This window comes from Pelodiscus sinensis, chromosome 2, assembly GCF_052426305.1.
Source record: "Pelodiscus sinensis isolate ZL-2025 chromosome 2, ASM5242630v1, whole genome shotgun sequence".
Lineage (NCBI taxonomy): Eukaryota > Metazoa > Chordata > Testudines > Trionychidae > Pelodiscus > Pelodiscus sinensis.
This window is the reverse complement of record NC_143053.1, coordinates 112,347,842-112,367,539: the sequence shown is the minus strand read 5'-3', so window position 1 is coordinate 112,367,539 and position 19,698 is coordinate 112,347,842. Positions and strand designations below refer to the sequence as shown.

Genomic DNA, 19,698 nt, shown 5'->3' with positions numbered 1-19,698 from the left:
GGGCAGAGTCTATTGTTGTCTGTGAATCCTCTCTGGTTTTCTCAACTCTAAGGAAAATGAAGGTTGGGGCAGGGGAGAGTTTCACATTAGGGAGAAGGTTTTCCAAGTGATCTCTTCCCTGGTTTTCTTGGAATTACTTGGGTGGTGGCAGCAAATTTCCCTAAATCCAGGTATTAGGATTTTGGGGGGAAGCTTTTTGTACTAGACCCTGTAAAGGCAAGGATTTGGAGTGCTCTTGTAGGCCTCCACTTCTGCATTTGTTGTGCGAAAGTGGGGAACAGCCTTGATAGGCACCAAGGCTGTATATGGTCATTAAAGGAGAAAGAGAGAGAGATGGGACTCTGAGAAGCAGCCTGCAGGACAGACACAGATTTTGAAGGACGTACACGTACATAGTATTCTGTTTTTACTCAGCAGTACCTATGAGGCTTAAACTGTACTACAGGTTGAACCTCTCTAGTCCAGCACCCTCAGAACCTGACTGGTGCCGAATCAGAGAATTTGCCAGACCATGTGCGGTCAGTATTGTCTAGCACAGGGGTGAGCAATTTTGGTCTGGCGGGGTGGGGTAGCCCCGCGCCCTTCCTTTTAGGCCCCGCCCCTTCAGGGGTGGCCCTGGGCTACTTCAAAAAATGTCAAAGTGGCCCCTGGGGAAAAATTATTGCCCACACCGGTCTAGCAGCACTACCGACACTTGCACAGTTAGGGGTAAAGCAGAACTAAATAACAGCACAGAACACTGTGCGCCAGGACTGGTGGCTGTAAACTAACTTTATGGGGCCTTGGGAAACTTGGCCACACCCATGATAAGTGGCCATGCAGCTAACTAAAATCCAGTTGCTGGTGAGAAACGAGAGGGAGGAACAGGTACCTGCCCTGGAGCCATCAGTCCAAGGCATTGGACAAAACACTGTCCAGTACTACAAAGTGCCCTCCAGATATTATCTACAATGTGAAGAGAGTGGGAGTAGCTTTTAGTGAATGTCAGTAATGACAGCAGTAAGTGACTGGAAGGAAGACTAATTATCATTTAAAATTATTTCTATATTTGCCAACAGGATTCTAAGCATACCATACCATTATATTTTCCCATAACACAAAAGGTTAAATAGTGGCATTCAGCCACTCTTCCGCTGCGGAAGAAGAACAAAACAATAGCACTCTAATGGGAGTTCCAGAGTGGCATAGCAGTTCAGACAGACCTCCTCCTTCACCTTTAAGGGATGTGGAGCATTCACTCATCTTTGTGGCACACCATTTTGGTTGGCCAGCCCAGAGAAGTGTGACACTACAGCTGGGCATTCACTGGCCCCCTTCCCAGGCCCCATTGCACTGTCTTTGCTTGTGCTCTCAAAGGGCTCAGTCTGACCCTAAGTCTCCAAAAGTGTGTAGTCACAACAGCATTAGTCCATACATGTTGAAAACTTCATTTAAACCAGTTAGATTTGCTCTGAAATGAGACTGAAGTGTGTATTTATACACCGCCTCTTTTTTCCCTAGGAGGATCCAAAAATACTGTGATAGCTTAGCAAACTAATCTGAGGCCGAATCCATCAGTCTTTTTACATTTGCCAAATTCCCTCAGAGTTTAGTGAGACTTTTGTCCAGAACAAAGTGAACAAGAATGGAGGAAGTCTTTGCTCTTGCATATTATACTCTGTTGCAGAAATAGCTTCCCTTGGACACTAACATGTAGCCATGTATAAAATGAAACCAACAATCACTTAACTGTGTATGGCAAGGCTAGACAGTATTGTATTGTAAATACGGTAATTTTGAATATGAAGAACTGAACATGCATTTAAAATGATGAGCTGGGAAGAATGTAATTAAATAAACAGAAAAGAATATTAACCCAGGAGCAACACGCTGTACTTGTATGAGCAATGTCATAGGATCATTAATTATCACAAGAAGAGGCCATGATTTTGTCTGATTTGAGGAATATAAACTATACAGTATGGTTCAGATCCTCACCTGGTGTAATTCAGTGGCATTCTGGTCACTTCAACAGTGCTACATTAGTTTACATCTGCTGAGGATCAAGCTGTGTATATAAAGTGCATTTATATATGTTTCCTGAGACATCCACCAGCATCTTCAAAGTATTCATAGTCTGAACTTGTCCAAATTTCAGGGTATAGTTAAAGGGTGGACCTGGTGTCCTGGATTGTGTTTATCTCTGGCCAACAGACCTTAGTGAAATTGATTTCTTATTTTTAGCTGAATATATTTAGTCACCAGTTCCAAACACACACTGACTTGAATTTAATTTGATCGCTGGTTGATATGTTCCTTTTTCTTCAGTTACCATCTTTCACATCAAATCATTTGTATTCCACTTTCTTTAAAATATATATAGTCTCCAGTTGCTGTAACTGGCTTGTTTAGGTTAGGAAATAATGGCGAAACACACATGAAGTAGTGAAACATATTCATATGGCATGAAAAAGATACCTATCCTGAGCTTGTTTCACAATCGATAAATGAATCAAAAGGCTTTCTTTGAGAGAGCGACTTGTTCTGCATGCTACTTTCAGAATGGAGTCACTTCTGGGGAGACCTAATAATCTGTAGTAAAAGATGGTAACAGGAACAGGAACTTGGAAATGGCAGAGATGCTCAATGACTTCTTTGTTTCGGTCTTCACTGAGAAGTCTGTAGGAATGCCTAACATAGTGAATGCTAGTGGGAAGGGGGTAGTTTTAGAAGGTAAAATAAAAAAAGAACAAATCAAAAATCACCTAGAAAAGTTAGATGCCTGCAAGTCACCACGGCCTGATGAAATGCATCCTAGAATACTCAAGGAGCTGATAGAGGAGGTATGTGAGCCTCTAGGTATCATCTTTGGAAAATCATGAGAGACAGGAGAGATTCCAGAGGACTGGAAATGGGCAAATATAGTGCCCATCTATAAAAAGGGAAACATGAAAAATCCAGGAAACTATAGACCAGTTAGTTTAACTTCTGTGCCAGGGAAGATAATGGAGCAAGTAATTAAAGAAATCATCTGTAAACACTTGGAAAGTGGCAAGGTGATAGGGAACAGCCAGCATGGATTTGTAAAGAACAAATCGTGTCAAACCAATCTGAAAGCTTTCTTTGATAGGATAACAAGTCTTATCGAGATAAGGGAGAAGCGGTGGATGTGGTATACCTAGACTTTAGTAAGGTGTTTGATACGGTCTCGCATGATATTCTTGTAAGTACAACTTAGATGGGGCTACTATAAAGTGGGTGCATAACTGGATGGATAACCGTACTCAGAGAGTAGTTATTAATGGGTTCACAATCCTGCTGGAAAGGCATAACAAGTGGGGTTCCGCAGGGGTCTGTTTTAGGACCGACTTTGTTCAATATCTTCATCAACGATTTAGATATTGGTATAGAAAGTACGCTTATTAAGTTTGCAGATGATACCAAGCTGGGAGGGTTTGCGACTAATCTGGAGGATAGGGTCATAATTCAAAATGACCTGGACAAATTAGAGAAATGGTCTGAGGTAAATAGGATGAAGTTTGCAAAGAAAGCAAACATGATTCTGGGATGCATCAACAGGTGTGTTGTGAGCAAGACACGAGAAGTCATTCTTCCGCTCTACTCTGCGCTGGTTAGGCCTCAGTTGGAGTATTGTGTTCAGTTCTAGGCACCGCATTTCAAGAAAGATGTGGAGAAATTGGAGAGGGTCCAGAGAAGAGCAACGAGAATGATTAAAGGTCTAGAGAACACGACCTATGAGGAAAGACTGAAGGAATTGGGTTTGTTTAGTTTAGAAAAGAGAAGATTGAGAGGGGACATGATAGCAGTTTTCAGATATCTAAAAGGGTGTTATAAGGAGGAGGGAGAAAACTCGTTCATCTTGGCCTCTGAGGATAGAATAAGAAGCAATGGGCTTAAAATGCAGCAAGGGAGGTTTAGGTTGGACATTAGGAAAAAGTTCCTAACTGTCAGGGTAGTCAAATACTGGAATAAATTGCCCAGGGAGGCTGTGGAATCTCCATCTCTGAAGATATTTAAGAGTAGGTAGATAAATGTCTATCAGGGATGGTCTAGACAGTATTTGGTCCTGCCACGAGGGCAGGGGACTAGACTCGATGACCTCTCGAGGTCCCTTCCAGTCCTAGTATTCTACGATTCTGTGATTCTATGGTACAAAGTTTGTTGTTGGTACGTCTTTCCAAGAAACAGAGGCATACTTGTTTAGAAACAGATATCCAGCTACTGCATCTTGTGGTGTTTGCAAACAAATTATATTCCTCATAGCAGAGATACCTGTGGCCTTTGATCACAGATTTGGAGCTAAATTCTTAGCTCGCTTACAACTCTGTAGTCCCTCTTGAATCAGTAGAAATGCCTGGGTAGGTTTGAATGAAGGATCTGGCCCTTCATCTTTTTTTGTGTAGGTCTTGCTACAGCTACCTACACTAGTCTTCACCTGGTAAGTTTAAACAAGAAAAGGCTATGGCCAAATTTTCAAACCTGGGTGCCTGTAGCATTCATCCTCTTTAGAGTTACTCAGCAACTGTGAAATTCAGTAATTTCTATTTAGGTGGATTTTAAGCCCTCTGATTGAAAACTTTTGACCTGAGATTTTCATGAGTCTCCACAAGATCCCTTCTCCTGCCTCCTCCCAATGCTTGCAAAATTCCACCCTGGAAGAAATCACTAATTTTCCTACCTTTGTCCTGAGCAAAATATATACATTTCCTCCCAACAGAAACATCTTCACGTAAGAAACTATTTTTAGGGAGTGGGAAAAAGATGCAAAACCCGAGGGAAAATTTTTTTTCCCCTCAATGTATAATATAACTACCTAAAATAAAAATCAATTCTGTTATGTGGGTTTCTAAATTTTTTAAAATAAATATCTTGGCTCATGACACCAACTCGGGGCTGCAGAAGCAGAAAGCAGACATTGAATGGTTGGTTAAAGATCACAAACATGCCATCTATCATGTTCCCTTGACAGAAGCATTGATGCTTGCTTCTCAGGTCCACGAATGTCCATTTTCTTTCATCTGTAAACCCCCCATTAATGGCAGCCGTGCATAGTTGAATAATTTCTGCACATAGGTGCAAAGGTTTAGGCCAGAGGAATTTTGATTCTATGCATGATGGTATGAGAAGGGATCAGATTGGAATTATTGTGCTGGCAGAAGACCCTTCTCAAGTTACATTAGGGAAAACTGATGTATCGCATATTTTTTTCGGGGGGAGGGTGGTAGTATTGCTAAAAACTGGGGCACTCTCTTGGAGATAAAACATCTGCTTTGTGCATGACTCCCCTTTAGACAGGCACACAAACACCACTCTGTTATTTGATCAGCTTTCACTCTCAAAGCACATTTCAATATTTCCTTTGATTACACATGGAAAAATCAAAAGTGAACTGACCCCAAATCATACGGTTGAGAAACTCTCCGGTGTTGTAGATCCAGACAATGAGCACAAGGCTACTGCAGAAAAAGGCCGCTAGACCCATTGGGCTGAAAAAGGTGAAGAGAGGATATACCCACTCTCCAGTCACAGAGTAAATCCACAGGACCCTAGACAAGGAGATAAATGGTTTTTGGTTAGGATATTCAGTTAGAAGAAGAATTTAAAGATTTCCCATCCAGGAAGGAATATGTTATCACAACTGTCATAATCAAGAATAAAACATTTAATTAGTGATATACTGGATCTTTACTGATCAGTTAGAAGACAGGGCTCTTTTCTCTCAAGTACACATGCCATTCAGCATGCATTAGAAGACATGCAATATTCTACCACAACTAGCTTGGTTCGATCATGACTAACTTCAGTGACTATAGTGATATTTAAGTAACTGAGGTAAGTCTCCACATTTGAGAAATATGGACATTTAACTATAATGTACTTAACTATATTGTAGAACAGCAAATAAGCTTTTATATGCAGCAAATAAGCTTTTATATGCATCTTTTTCCAAATGGTTGCCTTCGTTTTTCATCATCCACCAAGACTGCACCTTGGCAGAGGCAAATGCTTTTTCTTATCTTTCTCTCCCTTCTGCAGTGACCAGTCCCATCAGTGAGTTGCTGATGACCTGGTTCCACTAAGGGGGCAAAGATTCCCCAGCACCTCTTCCCTTTGTCTCATCGAGAAAAGGAAGGAAGAGCAATGTAGCTATGTAGCAGGGGATGTGGTGGCATTGTCCTCTCCTGCCCTTTCTTGGGTTGTTTGTAGAGCTTCATTCTATCCTGCTTCTTGTTCCCTAAGTCCCATTTACATATTGCTATGGTTACCAGTTAATCTCTGTTATTTGCATACTGTGACTTCCATTGGTCAAAAGAGTCTTGAAACTAATTTTTTGATAAATCATGGTTGAACTTTTTTTTAACAATACAACACATCAGTAGATAAGTGCTATTCAAATGGCCCCTGACTCATCCAAATTGGATTAGAACTACAAATGTAGTGCCTTGAAAAGATGGGCAGTTTAAAATTAGATTTACATTACAAAAAGCCAGAAGGATGGGCTGAGGCTACATTTAGCCCTTTGTTGAAGTGGGGACACTCACTCTTCTAATACAGTCTGACAATGGACGAAACCTGCGCATTTGGATTGCAAAGTCCTGAGTTCTATCCCCCAAGAGCTTGTCGATGTGTTAGACTAGTAATGCCATATGGGACTATGGTTTCTAAAGCAGACTATCATCATCATCAACAACAACCATGGGCTCAACACCCGTTGGTGTCTAATACCTCCCTCACTCTTTCCTTCCCTCTTTCCCTGTCCAGTGCGGAGTGTCCTTTGCTTCTGTAGACTAGTTCCGTACCAATCTACTATATCATCTACCCATTCTCTGTGGGATCTGCCTCTCCTATTTGGACCATCCATTATGCTGAATTACCAAGGTCTTTAACTTTTTGCCCATTGTTCATTCTGCAGATATGCCCGAATAACTGTAACTTCCGTGGTATAACCTTCTGCACTAGGTTATATCAGCTGTATTTTCCTATATAATTCCTCATTGGTGACCTTCTGCATCCTTCCTATTCTCAGGATCTTTCTATAACAACTCCTTTTGAATGCCAATATCCTTCTCTTCGAATCTTTTGTTATCACCCATGTCTCACATTCGTATAACATGCTGCTAAATACACAAGGTCTGTGTAGATCCTGCTAGTGTGCACAAAAGGTCTCCTCGTGTGTTATAATTTAGTGCTGTTTTAAACAGTTAAACAAACCCCAAGGCTGTGTCTACACTGGGCCACTTATTCCGGAAAATCAGTCACTTTTCCGGAATAAGCTACGAGCTGTCTACACTGGCCCTTGAATTTCCAGAAAAGCAACGATGCTCTACTGTACAAAATCAGCCGCTATTCCGGAAAAACTATTCTGCTCCCGCTCGGGCATAAGTCCTTATTCCGGAACACTGTTCCGGAAAAGGGCCAGTGTAGACAGCCCAGTAGTCTTTTCCGGAAAAAAGCCCTGATCGCGAAAATGGCGATCGGGGCTCTTTTCCGGAAAAGTGCGTCTACATTGGCCACAGACGCTTTTCCAGAAAAAGGGCTTTTCCAGAAAAGCAGCCTGCCAATGTAGACGCCCCTTTTCCCGAAAAACTGAAAACGGAATAGTATTCCGTTTTAAGCAGTTCCGGAAATTCATGCCAGTGTAGACACAGCCCAAGTCCATTAGGATTTAACTGGAAAGTGTGATATTCACTTTTGTGGCCGTGGATTTGATACAATTCTATTGGAAAGCTGAGCCATGTCTGTTGTCTCCATTAAGCTGCCCTTAGACTTTCCCCAGCACTGTCAATAGGGAGAAATCCTGGTGATTTTCTCCCACTGCCATTATCTTCCTAGGTCAGGAGAGTATGCCATTCTGTGAGAAAACACTACCCTGCCCCGGGGCTATGTGAGTCATGCCTCAGTATCTGTGTCACCAGAATTGAGAAATGTCACAAATCTGAGAAACAGGTAAATGCTAGAGAAAACAAGTTTCCTTGATGGTCTTAAAGCAGGAAAACAGACAAACAGTAGTTAAGGAAGGCGCTGGTAGGGCCTAAAAGAAGAGGTTTGTGAAGAAAGATTTGTTAACTCTCAAATAAAAGCGTTGATGGGAGAAATCAGTATTGCTAGTAATAGAGTTTTATTGGGCTGAGCTTGGAACATTAAGAGTAGAAGCTAGTTTTATAGATACATCATAGGTCCTCTGTTCAAAAGAAACAACTGGGGTGTGAAATGACTGAGGAAATAAAAAAGCCTATAAAAAGGCCTCAGTAATAATAACAGGAAGCATTAGCTGCTTGACACTAATTGGAGTCTCAATAGGGAAAATGATGTAGCTGCCCTTTTTTATTATTATGCAGAGCCTCTATGTATTTTGTTCAATATGATACACGTGTCTCAGGCAATAACAAAGGCAGTGATCCTGGTCTTAGGTAGTATGAGACTAGATTATGTGGATCAAATTTTTCAGACTTGGGTACCTTAGGTTTGGCACCTACATCATTTTTTTAATGCATTTAAATAAGTGGTATGATTTTCAGACACACAAATCATCATCATCTCTCACTTGAGCTGATGAAACGTAAGTAATCTGACTGGCTGTTGTGGTGCATAAATATTTATTTAAGTGCCTGTCTTTGGGTACCTATATGTGAAAAATGATTGGCCACAGTGAGCTGAAACAATGGATGGAGAGGATGAATTTTTTAGCACATAGCTAGAAATGCACTGTCAAAAATTTGCATTCATTGTACAATTGAACATTTTGCATATGCGATTATAGGTTCAACATGCATACCCTATTCAGATGCCTATTATTTTGAAAATGTAGATGTCAACTTAGAAATGGAATAAAATAGGTTTTTGTGATAAGACATACAATAGAGTATCAAGTAACAATGCGTAGTCCAGGGTAATACTGAAGTAATATTTGCCCTTCTTAGTAATTCTAGGAAGAGATGACACAGGGGTAACAAGAATACTAGAACACTACCAGATTTGGGGGCAGCATTTTATAAATCAGTAATACCTGATGTATCACAGTAACCTAAAAGAAAGATTTAGGGTTTCTCCTGTTCTTTCACTAAATGTGCCTCATTTCCACTAATCTTAATGGGAGCTACACTGTCATTGAAGGAAGAAAAAGCAGTCCCACAGAGAGTATGCAAAGACAGGTGTAATTTCAGGAAAGGCAAAGAACATATTGGTGCAAATCAGGTTTTTGGGAGCGTGTAATTTCAAAGAGAGAAGGACATGAACTGAAGCTGAGCACTGGTATCTAGGACAAAATATACATGTTGAAACTCTCTAGTCTGGTACCCTCAAAAGGATGTCACAAAAGTAGGAGACTAGGTAACAAAATGGTAAATGAATTTTAATGTTGATAAATGCAAAGTAATGCATATTGAAAAACATAATCCTAACTATAGGTATAAAATGAAGGGAACTAAATTAGCTATTACAACTTGAAAGAGATTTTTGGAGTTATTGTGGAGAGTTCCTTGAAAATAACCACTCAGTGGGCAACGGCAGTCCAAAATAACAAACAGAATATTAGGAGTTGGAGAGTAAGACAGAGAATATCTTATTGCCTCTATATAAAACCGTGGTACACCCACATTTTGAATACTGTGTACAGATATAGTCACCTCTTCTCAAAAAAGATATATTGGCACTGGAAAAAGTTCAGAAAAGGGCAACAGAAATGCGGTTTGGAATGGGTCCTATAAGGAGAGAGATTAAAAGGACTGGAACTCTTCAACTGAGGAAAGAGGAGACTAAGGGGGCAATATGACAGAGGTCTATGAAATCATGACTGGTGTGGAAAAAGTGAATAAGGAAAAGTTATTTACTTGTTTTCATAACGTAAGACCTAGGGGTCACCAAATGAAATCAATAGGTAGCGGGTTTAAAACAGACAAAAGGCTCACAACATCCCCTGGCAGGGAGTGCATGAAGACTTGGACTTTAACAGGCTTAAAAAAAGAGCTACATAGATTAATGGAGGATAAGTCCAACAATGCCTATTACCCCTGATGGGTAGGGATGGGGTCCCTAGTGTCTGTTTGTCTGAAACTAGGAATGCGCAACAGGGGTGGGATTACTTGATGATTATCTGTTCTGTTCATTCCTTCTGGAGAGACCTAGTATTAGCCAGTGTCGGAAGATAGGATACTGGGCTAGATGGGCCTTTGTTCTGACCTAGTATGGCCATTCTTATGTTATGTTCTTATGACCTGACGAGTGCCGAACCAGAGAATTTGCCAAACCACGGGACATCAATCTTGTCCAGTAGCAGTACCAACCAAGACATGTAGGGGTAAATTAGAGCTAAATAACAGCACAGAACACTGAGAGCCAGGACTGGTGACCGTCAACAAACTTTATGGGACTAGGCCATGCCCATGATAAGTGGACATACGATGAACTAAAATCATGCCGGACCATGGATGTTGCCAGACCGGAGAGTTGTGGATTAGAGATGTTCAGTCTGTACTTGAAATATTTTAATTCATCATCAAGATGGAGTGGATACATGACTGGAAAGCGATGGAGTAGAGACCCCATATTTATTTACTTATGTATTTATTTATAGCTTAAGATGCAGTGCATATTATATGATTATTTATATTTACTGATCTTAGAAAGGTGGTGTGATCTACTCCATGTTATGGCCCAAGGTATATTTCTGGTGATTGGCGCCCATATTACTATGCTTTTTGCTGTTATGTTGATTTTACAATTAAAATGGGAAAGGGCAGGATGTATTTAAGGTCTAAAGTTGCATAACATAAGAGTTCCACAGATCTAGTATTGGTATTTTAAGACCGGGAAGATGATTACAGGCCAGGTTTTTGATACTTTTGGTTGACTACTTGTAGAGTAATATTCTACTTATCATGAGAAGGGATATCATAATCTGTCACGGTAGGAATTCACTAGTATGTCTGCCAGATTTCTCACCATGCCTGGCGGCCTCCCTTGGTTGGAAGCCACCTCCCAGTTTTGAGTCCAGCAAAAATCACATTTAGTAATGAAATCCCATGTGGAAGCAGCCCTTGAAGAAAGGCACATGCAGTGGGAAGCCATTTTAGCTACCCTGCTTGATTCTTTACTTGTTTTCCTGGCTAATCCAATACCTCACATGGCAAATGAACCATCTGATTCCATAGCTTGGAGGAAAGAGGAGTGGTAAAGATGCTGATTATGGAGCATCAGACCCAATGATTGGACTATTAACATGCACTCTGGCCAGCTCTGGAGGCCGGTTGGGGGAGCAACGCAGCCCTGCCCCTTTTACCTGAGGCCCACACCCTTTCTGGAAGCATGGAGCTACCTCTTTTCCTTCCCCTCCCCCAACACACACATTGCCCAGGGAAGCAATGAGCCTGTTTGATCATTACGTCACTGAGCCTCAGAAGAAAACAAAATGTGGCTTAATGCTAACGAATGCAGCAAAATGGCTCACAGGAGAGGAATTTGGGAAGCAATGATTGTAATCTCTTTAAGGTTAAAATAAGATTAAGATAAACCATTCCTAACATATGGTCATATAATGTAGTAACAAAGCCCCATATTTCCAAGCCACTATAGAAGGATCTGAAATCATAAGTGCATTTTGTCTGTACAGTTTACGTGAATATTATGGGCTGGTTTTAGTTTTGGTTTTAGTGGGACTGAAACAAACAATTTAATGACCAAGGCAAGTTCATTTGAAATAATGTGTCCATTGTCATAGGTAAGAAGCAGCAGAACCAAAAGATTCACCAGCGCATCCCCCTTTTTGAAAAGACGCCAATGTGGTCGCCTACCATATTTGCTTTTCTTACTGCGCGTCGGCATGGTTTCTTCCTGTGCCTTTAATAAGGCTTCTTTAAAATACTGGCAGCTCTCCTGGACTCCTTTCCCCTTCATGTTAGCATCCCAGGGAATCCTGCCCATCAGTTCTCTGAGGGTACGTCTACACTACAACGTTAATTCGAACTAAGCTAATTCGAACTAACGGATCCAGACTAAAAAACTAGTTCGAATTAGCGTTTTGCTAATTCGAACTAGCATGTCCACATTAAGTGGACCCTGAACCAGGCTTAAGGATGGCCGGAAGCAGTGCCGGCAGGGCATCAGAGGAGGACTTAAAGCGTGGAGATGCTGTCTCAGGCTAGCCGAGGGCTGTGCTTAAAGGGTCCCGACCCCTACCCCGGACAGACAGTTCTCAAGGGTGTCTCGCTTGCAAAGCAGTCCTGGCTTGGATTGCCCGGAGTACCCACACTAGGCACATCACAGCACTCGGCCATCAGACCGGCTGCACTTGCCGCAGGCTGCCATCTGGGGAGAAGGGGCAATTGGGGGGCTGCAGGAGAGGTTCCACCCCCAGAAGCCCGCAGAGCCAGCCCAGTCCTCCCCATTGGGGGCGCGTACCCCATTCCTCCCTCACCTCCTTCCACTTACCCTTCCCTAGCCCCTCTTCTTGATGTACAAAATAAAGGACAATTGTGTTCAAAAATTGAATCTGTCTTAATTGAACAAAACTGGGGGAGACTGGGAAAAGGAAGTGGGAGAGGGGAAGAGAGAGGCTGGGAGAGGGGAGGGCAACTAAAATGATCAGGGGTTGGGAACAGGTCCCATATGAAGAGAAGCTAAAGAGACTGGGACTTTTCAGCTTAGAAAAGAGGAGACGGGGGGGGACAGGATAGAGGTCTCTAAAAGCAGGAGTTGGGAGGAGAGGGTGCATACAGAAAAGTTCTTCATTAGTTCCCATAAAGAAGGACTAGAGGACACCAAAGGAAAGGAATGGGTAGCAGGCTTCAAACTAGTAAGAGAAAGTTGTTCTTCACAAAGCAAAGAGTTAACCTGTGGAACTCCTTGCTGCAGGAGGCTGTGAAGGCTAGAACTGGAACAGAGTTTAAAGGGAAGTGAGATCAAATCATGGAGGTTGGGTCCATGGAGTGGTATTAGCCAGGGGGTAGGACTGGTGTCCCTGCCCAAGGTTTGTGGAAGGCTGGAGGGGGATGGCACGAGACAAATGTGCTGGTAGGCTTGCACCTGGCACGGGCACCGCAGTTAAGGGGTCCGGGGCCAGGAGGGGGGCAGTTTCCCTGGTGTTGGCCAGAGTTTCCCTGGTGTTGGCCAGCGTGGCCACCAGGGAAAGCTGGGGAGGGCTAGCCTCCCACTAGTTCGAATTAAGGGGCTACACACCCCTTAATTCGAACTAGCTAGTTCGAACTTGGCTTAATCCTCGTGGAATGAGGATTACCTAGTTCGAACTAAGCGCTCCGCTAGTTCGAATTAAATTCGAAGTAACGGAGCGCTAGTGTAGCGCCTATGAAAGTTAGTTCAAACTAATGTCCGTTAGTTCGAACTAACTTTGTAGTGTAGACATACCCTGAGGGAGTCAAAGTCTACTTTTCTGAAATTCAGGGTTTGTATTTTGCTGCTCTCCTTTCTTCCTTTGGTCAGGATCCTGAAATCTACCATGTCATGCTCAGTGCTTCCCAGGTTGCCACCCACATCTACTTCACCTACTAGTTCCTCGCTGTTTGTGAGCAGCAGGTCAAGCTGCGCATGGCCCCTGGTGGGTTCCTTCAGCACTTGTACGAGAAAGTTATCCCCAACATTTTCCAAAAACTTCCTGGATTGTCTGTGTACTGCTGTATTGGTCTCTCAACAGATGCCAGGGTGATTAAAGTCCCCCATGAGAACCAGGGCCTGCGATCTGGAAGCTTCTCTCAGTTGTCTGAAGAAAGTCTCGTTTACCTCATCCATCTGATCTGGTGGCCTATAGCAGACACCAACTACATCATCACCCCTGTTGCTCCTGCTTCTAAACTTAACCCAAAGACTCTCAACAGGCTTTTCTCCCTCCATATACTGGAGCTCTGAGCAATCGTACTGCTCTCTTATATACAGTGCAACTCCTCCTCCTTTTCTCCCCTTCCTGTTCTTCCTGAACAGTTTATACCCTTCCATGACAGGGCTCCAGTCATGCGAGTCATCCCACCAAGTCTCCATTATTCCAGTCAAATCATAGTTCTTTGACTGGACCAGGGCTTCTAATTCTTCCTGTTTGTTTCCCAGGCTTGCATTCATGTACAAACACCTTAGATAACTAGTTGATTGCCCTACCTTCTCCATTTAAATCAGGGGTCCTCCTTTGTTGCTCCTTCCTCCTTGTGTTTCTTCCCAGTATCCCACTTCCCCACTTACCTCAGGGCTTAGGTCACCATTCCCCAACAAACCTAGTTTAAAGTCCTCCTCACTAGGTTTGCAAGCCTGCATGTGAATTTGGTAGGATCCAGTAAGGAAACATGGGTGGAAACAAACTGAGGACACTGCTCTAGTGGAGATTTCCAAAGCAACCCCCTGGTTTGTTAAAATTTAGCACAACTTGTCTTTCAAGAGAGGCTCTGAAGCAGCAGGTCATGTTGTGGATGGCTTCAGGCACATTGTTGTTTTTTGAGGAGGCCGACTAAACGCATGGCCGGAAAAAGTCCTCTTGGCCTTTTGTTTTCAGGGAAAATCATGTAATTCTTACAAACATACAAAAAAATTCCTCTCAATGGCTTTTCCTGAAAACTGGCCATGATGTGATTATTTCGATTTATACATTTTCTTTATAGGGAAAAATAATCTTCTAAATACAGAATTTTGCCAGGTTTTCTGGAGCGGACCACTTACTGAAAAATCAAGTGATTACAATATATAATTCTTACCAGCTGAGATAGGCAAGAGAAACAAATCCTAATAGGATCAGTCCTTTCTTCTTTGATGGATAACGGTGTGGGGTAGCAAAGATCTCCAGCAGAGCAAGTGGCAATACAACAGTGTGCTGGGAAGAAAAAGGAATATGTCAGAGTATGGCAATAGTGTGTTGTGGTAACCAAACACCTGTGAAAATGTGTACACTCATGCAATTATTGGTTAACACTATATAATGCATGCCACTTTCCCAATGAGTACATTCCCGTAATTCAGCAAGCACTGAAAGTTTCTTGTTACATAGTAAAAACCATGATTATGAGATGATCCTCTAGAACTCTGTACTGCTATGCATTGTAATCTACTGTGGATGCTGTAGTGATTTACTGCATTATCATTTGTGTAAAAGCAGTTGTAGTGACCTTCATCTAACAGCAGAATAAAGATTTGTGAAATCTATCAGTTTATTTTGAGATGGAAAGGAAAAATTCTTTGGTGTTTTCTGAAAGGCTTTTCTTGCTTAATTTAAGTCCAGAATTGTTGGATTTTTTTTCCCTTTTTAAAAATTTGCTGAAAATCTCTTTAGCCATTTCTGAGTTATTAGAGAGTGGGGGAAAATTACTTTAAACTCACCTTTTAAATAAAAACAAATTTGGGGAAAAGTTATGGGATGAAATGTGAAGTAATGTTATTATTAGAAAGCTACATATAAGAAACAGAAATATTAAGAATAAAAATTTTAAAAAATCCGTTTCCAATGCTGCAAACAGCGTTGCAAAATTCTATTCCCACACTGGTGATGATTAAATATATGTATCAGTGATCTGGAAAATGGTGTGGATTTTGAGGGGACAACATGTGCAGAGTACACAAAAGGTAATTAGGCAAATAATGATTAGAAAAGATTTCTTTCAGAGAGACCTAACAAAGCCAAGTGAATGAACAGCATGAGGGCAGATGAAATTCAGTGTTGACAAATGCAAATTCATGCAAATTGGAGGATCTTCTAACTTCTTGGAACCACAACTAGTTTGCTGTGTTTGTTCGAAGGCCTTTTCAGGTCATTAACATCACCCTCAGGTCTACCTGTGGAGCTCTATTTGTCTGCACAGAAAGGGAATTTGGGGGCCTCCACAGCCAGGCCCTGTTTACAGTGTCGAGTTGGGGGCAGACTGACGTCAGAGCTTTTTAGGAGATGCATTTTAGTCCATCCAACCCCATAGAAATTAACCAGAGAAGCTGATACAAACCCAGATTGTATTAGCTACTTTTGCAAGTTACCATGGGGTGAGCTGCTAGAAGCAGATTGTACATCTTTCACGATCTCCATTTGGATGATGTTGGCCTCTCACAAAGGGTCTTGTGGTCTCCAAGTTTTGAGGCATTTTTTCCCTCCCCTCATACAAGGTCAACTCAGTCTCTCAGAGAGAAATTTCTTGTGGGGATTTCTACATCTAAAGCCTGCTTCTCTCCTTTTCAATATGAAAGGAGATGCCATGGCTCAAAATTAACTGTAACTCTTCAGGAGAAAGCCCTGAATGTTACTGTCAAAAGCTCAGTGTAAACAGTTGTCCAATGCTCAGCAGCAGGCAACCATAGCAAGGCCTGCTCAATTGGGCTCCTAGTAACTAAAGTAATTGGTTTTACAGATAGAATGTGGAAAAACTGCAGCAGCAAACACAGTACATGGATTTTTCTGTATCATATGCTACGTTGTGTTACAAGTCTGACCAAAGTCCACTGAAGTCAAGGGGAATCTTTCTATTCACATCAGTGGATTTTTGGATCAGTCCCACACACAGGACATGATGGCATGGTATGATATGTAAGTTTAATTGGCAGAGATGTGTGTGTATACATGTTCTTTTGTAGAGGTAGAGACATATTATGGCTTCATCGTGCAAGAGAGCACTTAGTAGAAACGTGTTTGGGTTGGGGTTTGTTTGTTTGTTTGTTTGTTTTGCATCTTTCTTGCACATCCCTAGCACATTAGGCTTCAGAAGTCATTTATTAAGCCCCATAAGTCTTGTAGCCAAATATTCTTCAGTTTCAATTATTGCATTCTAGGAGGTAGAGATAAGATAAGTTTGATTGCTCTAATTTATCTCCGTGTCAGTGTTGAGTTTTCTCTGTTTTATCTCATACTCCAGAATTCTATGACCCTCACGGTTAATATCAGAGGTCCAGCTTATAAGACTAAGTGATTCTTTGATAAACTTAAGTAGGCAAGAGGTCTTTAGTTTGAAAAAATTAATTTGCTCACATTCCCTATGTCTTTTACTTAAAAATGTGCTAGGTATCGAGGCTTCTTCTAAGTGTTTATTATATATTTGATTTTGATATAATTGCTTGCTTTATCTCCTCGCTTTTGTATTCCCTGATGTGGATAATAGCCTAGAAAGCAGAAGACTGTCACCCAAAGGTTACCTTAAGTATGGAATAAGATCTCACATTTCAATTACTTTGTACAGAGATTCTTAGTTGGCCTACAGAATTAAGAGTTACAACTCCTATTGTCACACTCAACAGGTTTAATACTGTAAACCTGTATTTGCCAATGGCTAGGTACAACAAGGTCTATAGTTTGTGCAAAATGAAAATATTGCCCAGAGAGAAAGACAATAATGGAAACTATTTAATATTCCTTATTACTCTGTTTCAGGCATTCAATTTGTTTGCCCCTTGAGGGCAAAATGGCCACATATACCAATATTTCACATGGCACCCAGTGCCCAAGGAAATTACTTTGGGGGGGACACATAATATCCTAGTTTTCCATTTGATCAGTGAATACATTTTGCTTTTATTCCAATAACAACAAATTATTTGTTCAAAGCCAGATAACTGTAACAGAGGAAATTTCATTCTGTGTTCATTGGGCATAACCTTTCAATGGGAAAACATGTGTTTGAAGTCCAGAGAAAATCAAATGAATTTATAGTAGATACTTCATCAGCGCTGTTTTTGTTGGGTGCTATTTTGCTCAGAATGAATATTAACACTTGTTGAGAGGTTCACAAAAGCCACCAAGTTACTAGGCAGAAAAAAAAATCCTCCACACCGAAAAACATGTTGTGTCAGAAGCTAGTCACATTGACACAGACGTATGTTTTATTAAAAAGTACGGTATGTGAACAAATCATGACCTTAAAAACACTTGGCCACAAAAGACTTTCCATTTCTTTGACTTTGAAAATATGATCACCTTAATCACAGGCAGATAAAGAAGGATCCTTGTGTGTGCCTATGGGAATGCTATAAGGACTGGTGAAACTCTTTGGTGTACAAATGGCTTCTTCTTTTATATTGGCTTCTGACTCTGGGTGAAACGAGTATGAGTGTATGTCAGGCCTGGGTAATAAAATGGCAACGGTTCACCAGGGTTAGCCGTTGGTAGGCCTCTGTTGCTATATTTACCTGCCCCTCCACAGGTATGGGCTATTGCAACTCCCGTCAGCTGGGAACGATGATCCATGGCCAATGGGAACTATGATCCCCTATATCTGCAAAGGAGCAGGAAAATATAGTGGTGTGGGGGCCTGCTCAGGGCCAGTATTTGGCTACCCCTGGTGTATGTTCATTTTCTAGTCTTTCATTTCTGAACTTGAATGCTCACTGTACATGTTCTTGCCATACTGAACATGTGTGCAGGGCCCTATCATACATATGAAATGCAACTAAATAATTTGAAATGGAAAACCAAACCAAACCAGAAAGAGTCTTTCATCACCATACTGGTATCACAAAGCATGCTGGTGTTTTCACACATTTTATGAACCCTATCAATAGTTTGTTTTCTTCTAGAGTAGCAAATTACAATGGAATTCACATGGAATAATGGAGTATATTCACAAGAATAAATGGGTTCACTGTGATTCATGTTTATACAGCAAATACCAAAAGAATGCATGATTGGCCACCTGTTGCAAAGTGTGCCCTTGCCAATGACATTCAATTAGCTTTCCAAATGAATTCCCTTGGATGGCTGATAAAAAGCTGATTTTAGTGATGAACATTAGTGATGGCCCATATACCATGGCTGCTAATACTAGTTGTAAGGCCTTTAAAGGCTTTTCTTTTTCACCTGGAAAAAACTGTGCTCTCATTTTAGCTATATTTAATATTAGTCTTTAGTCATCAAACACCATGATTTATTAAAGACAATTACAACCCCAATTTTAACCAAACTGTATTGTTAATCTAACATTTATTCAAATCAGTCAATCTTTATTTGGACACAAACTTAAAATACATACTGTTATGATTCTTGATTTAAAAAGAGACCTAATTATTAGACTTGGATTGACACAAATCAGAATTTTGCCAGAAATGGGTGGAAGCAATGATTCATTCTGTGTTTCAATTAACAGTTTCTCATTTGTAAACAGGGAAACTGAAAAAAAATAATTATCACAGAGGGAGAGAGAATTGTTTCATTCTGCAGTTAAAAAAGCCAAAATCACTGTCTAAAACAATAATGGTGTGTACTAATCTCTCTTGTCGATAACTGAATGAATGAATGAAAAAGCACATTTGCCCCTTTCCAGAAAATTTCACTATTTTTCGTTTGTTTTAATTTAATGTATATTTTAACTAATACTTTTGCTTGTTGAGAAAAAACTAGTTTATGCTTTTGTTAGGACAGCAGAATTTGAAGTGGGAAACTAAAGATCTTGCTTTTTTGCAGAATGGTGATTGGAAAATGAAAAGCAATAATATTCATGAAACTCTCCAAGTTGTTTTGTCAGATGGTCAGATGTTTGGAAATGCAGCTCAGGTTATAAAGAAGATAAAATATAAAGCAAGGCAGTTGATTAATTGCAGTAAACTCATGCGATTAACTCAAAAAATAATCATGATTTTAAAAATTAATTGTGATTAAAAATAGAATATCAAATAAAATTTAAGTATTTGGGATTTTTTTACATTTTCAAATATATTGATTTAAATTACAACACAGAATACAAACGGTATAGTGATCACTTTATATTTTTATTACAAATATTTGCACAGTAAAAATGACAA

The 19,698-nt window shown here is 40.8% G+C and overlaps 1 protein-coding gene across 1 annotated transcript in view; it reads right to left on the bottom strand.

Annotated features, from left to right (window-relative positions):
* ADTRP (androgen dependent TFPI regulating protein) overlaps window positions 1-19,698 on the bottom strand; it is a 51,300-nt gene that overhangs the window by 9,682 nt on the left and 21,920 nt on the right. The window contains exons 4-5 of the mRNA XM_006138772.5: window positions 14,688-14,803; window positions 5,395-5,546 (exon numbers count right to left, since the gene is read on the bottom strand). Of these exons, the coding sequence (XP_006138834.1) occupies window positions 5,395-5,546; window positions 14,688-14,803 (268 nt within the window). The remainder of the gene's footprint in view (window positions 1-5,394; window positions 5,547-14,687; window positions 14,804-19,698) is intronic.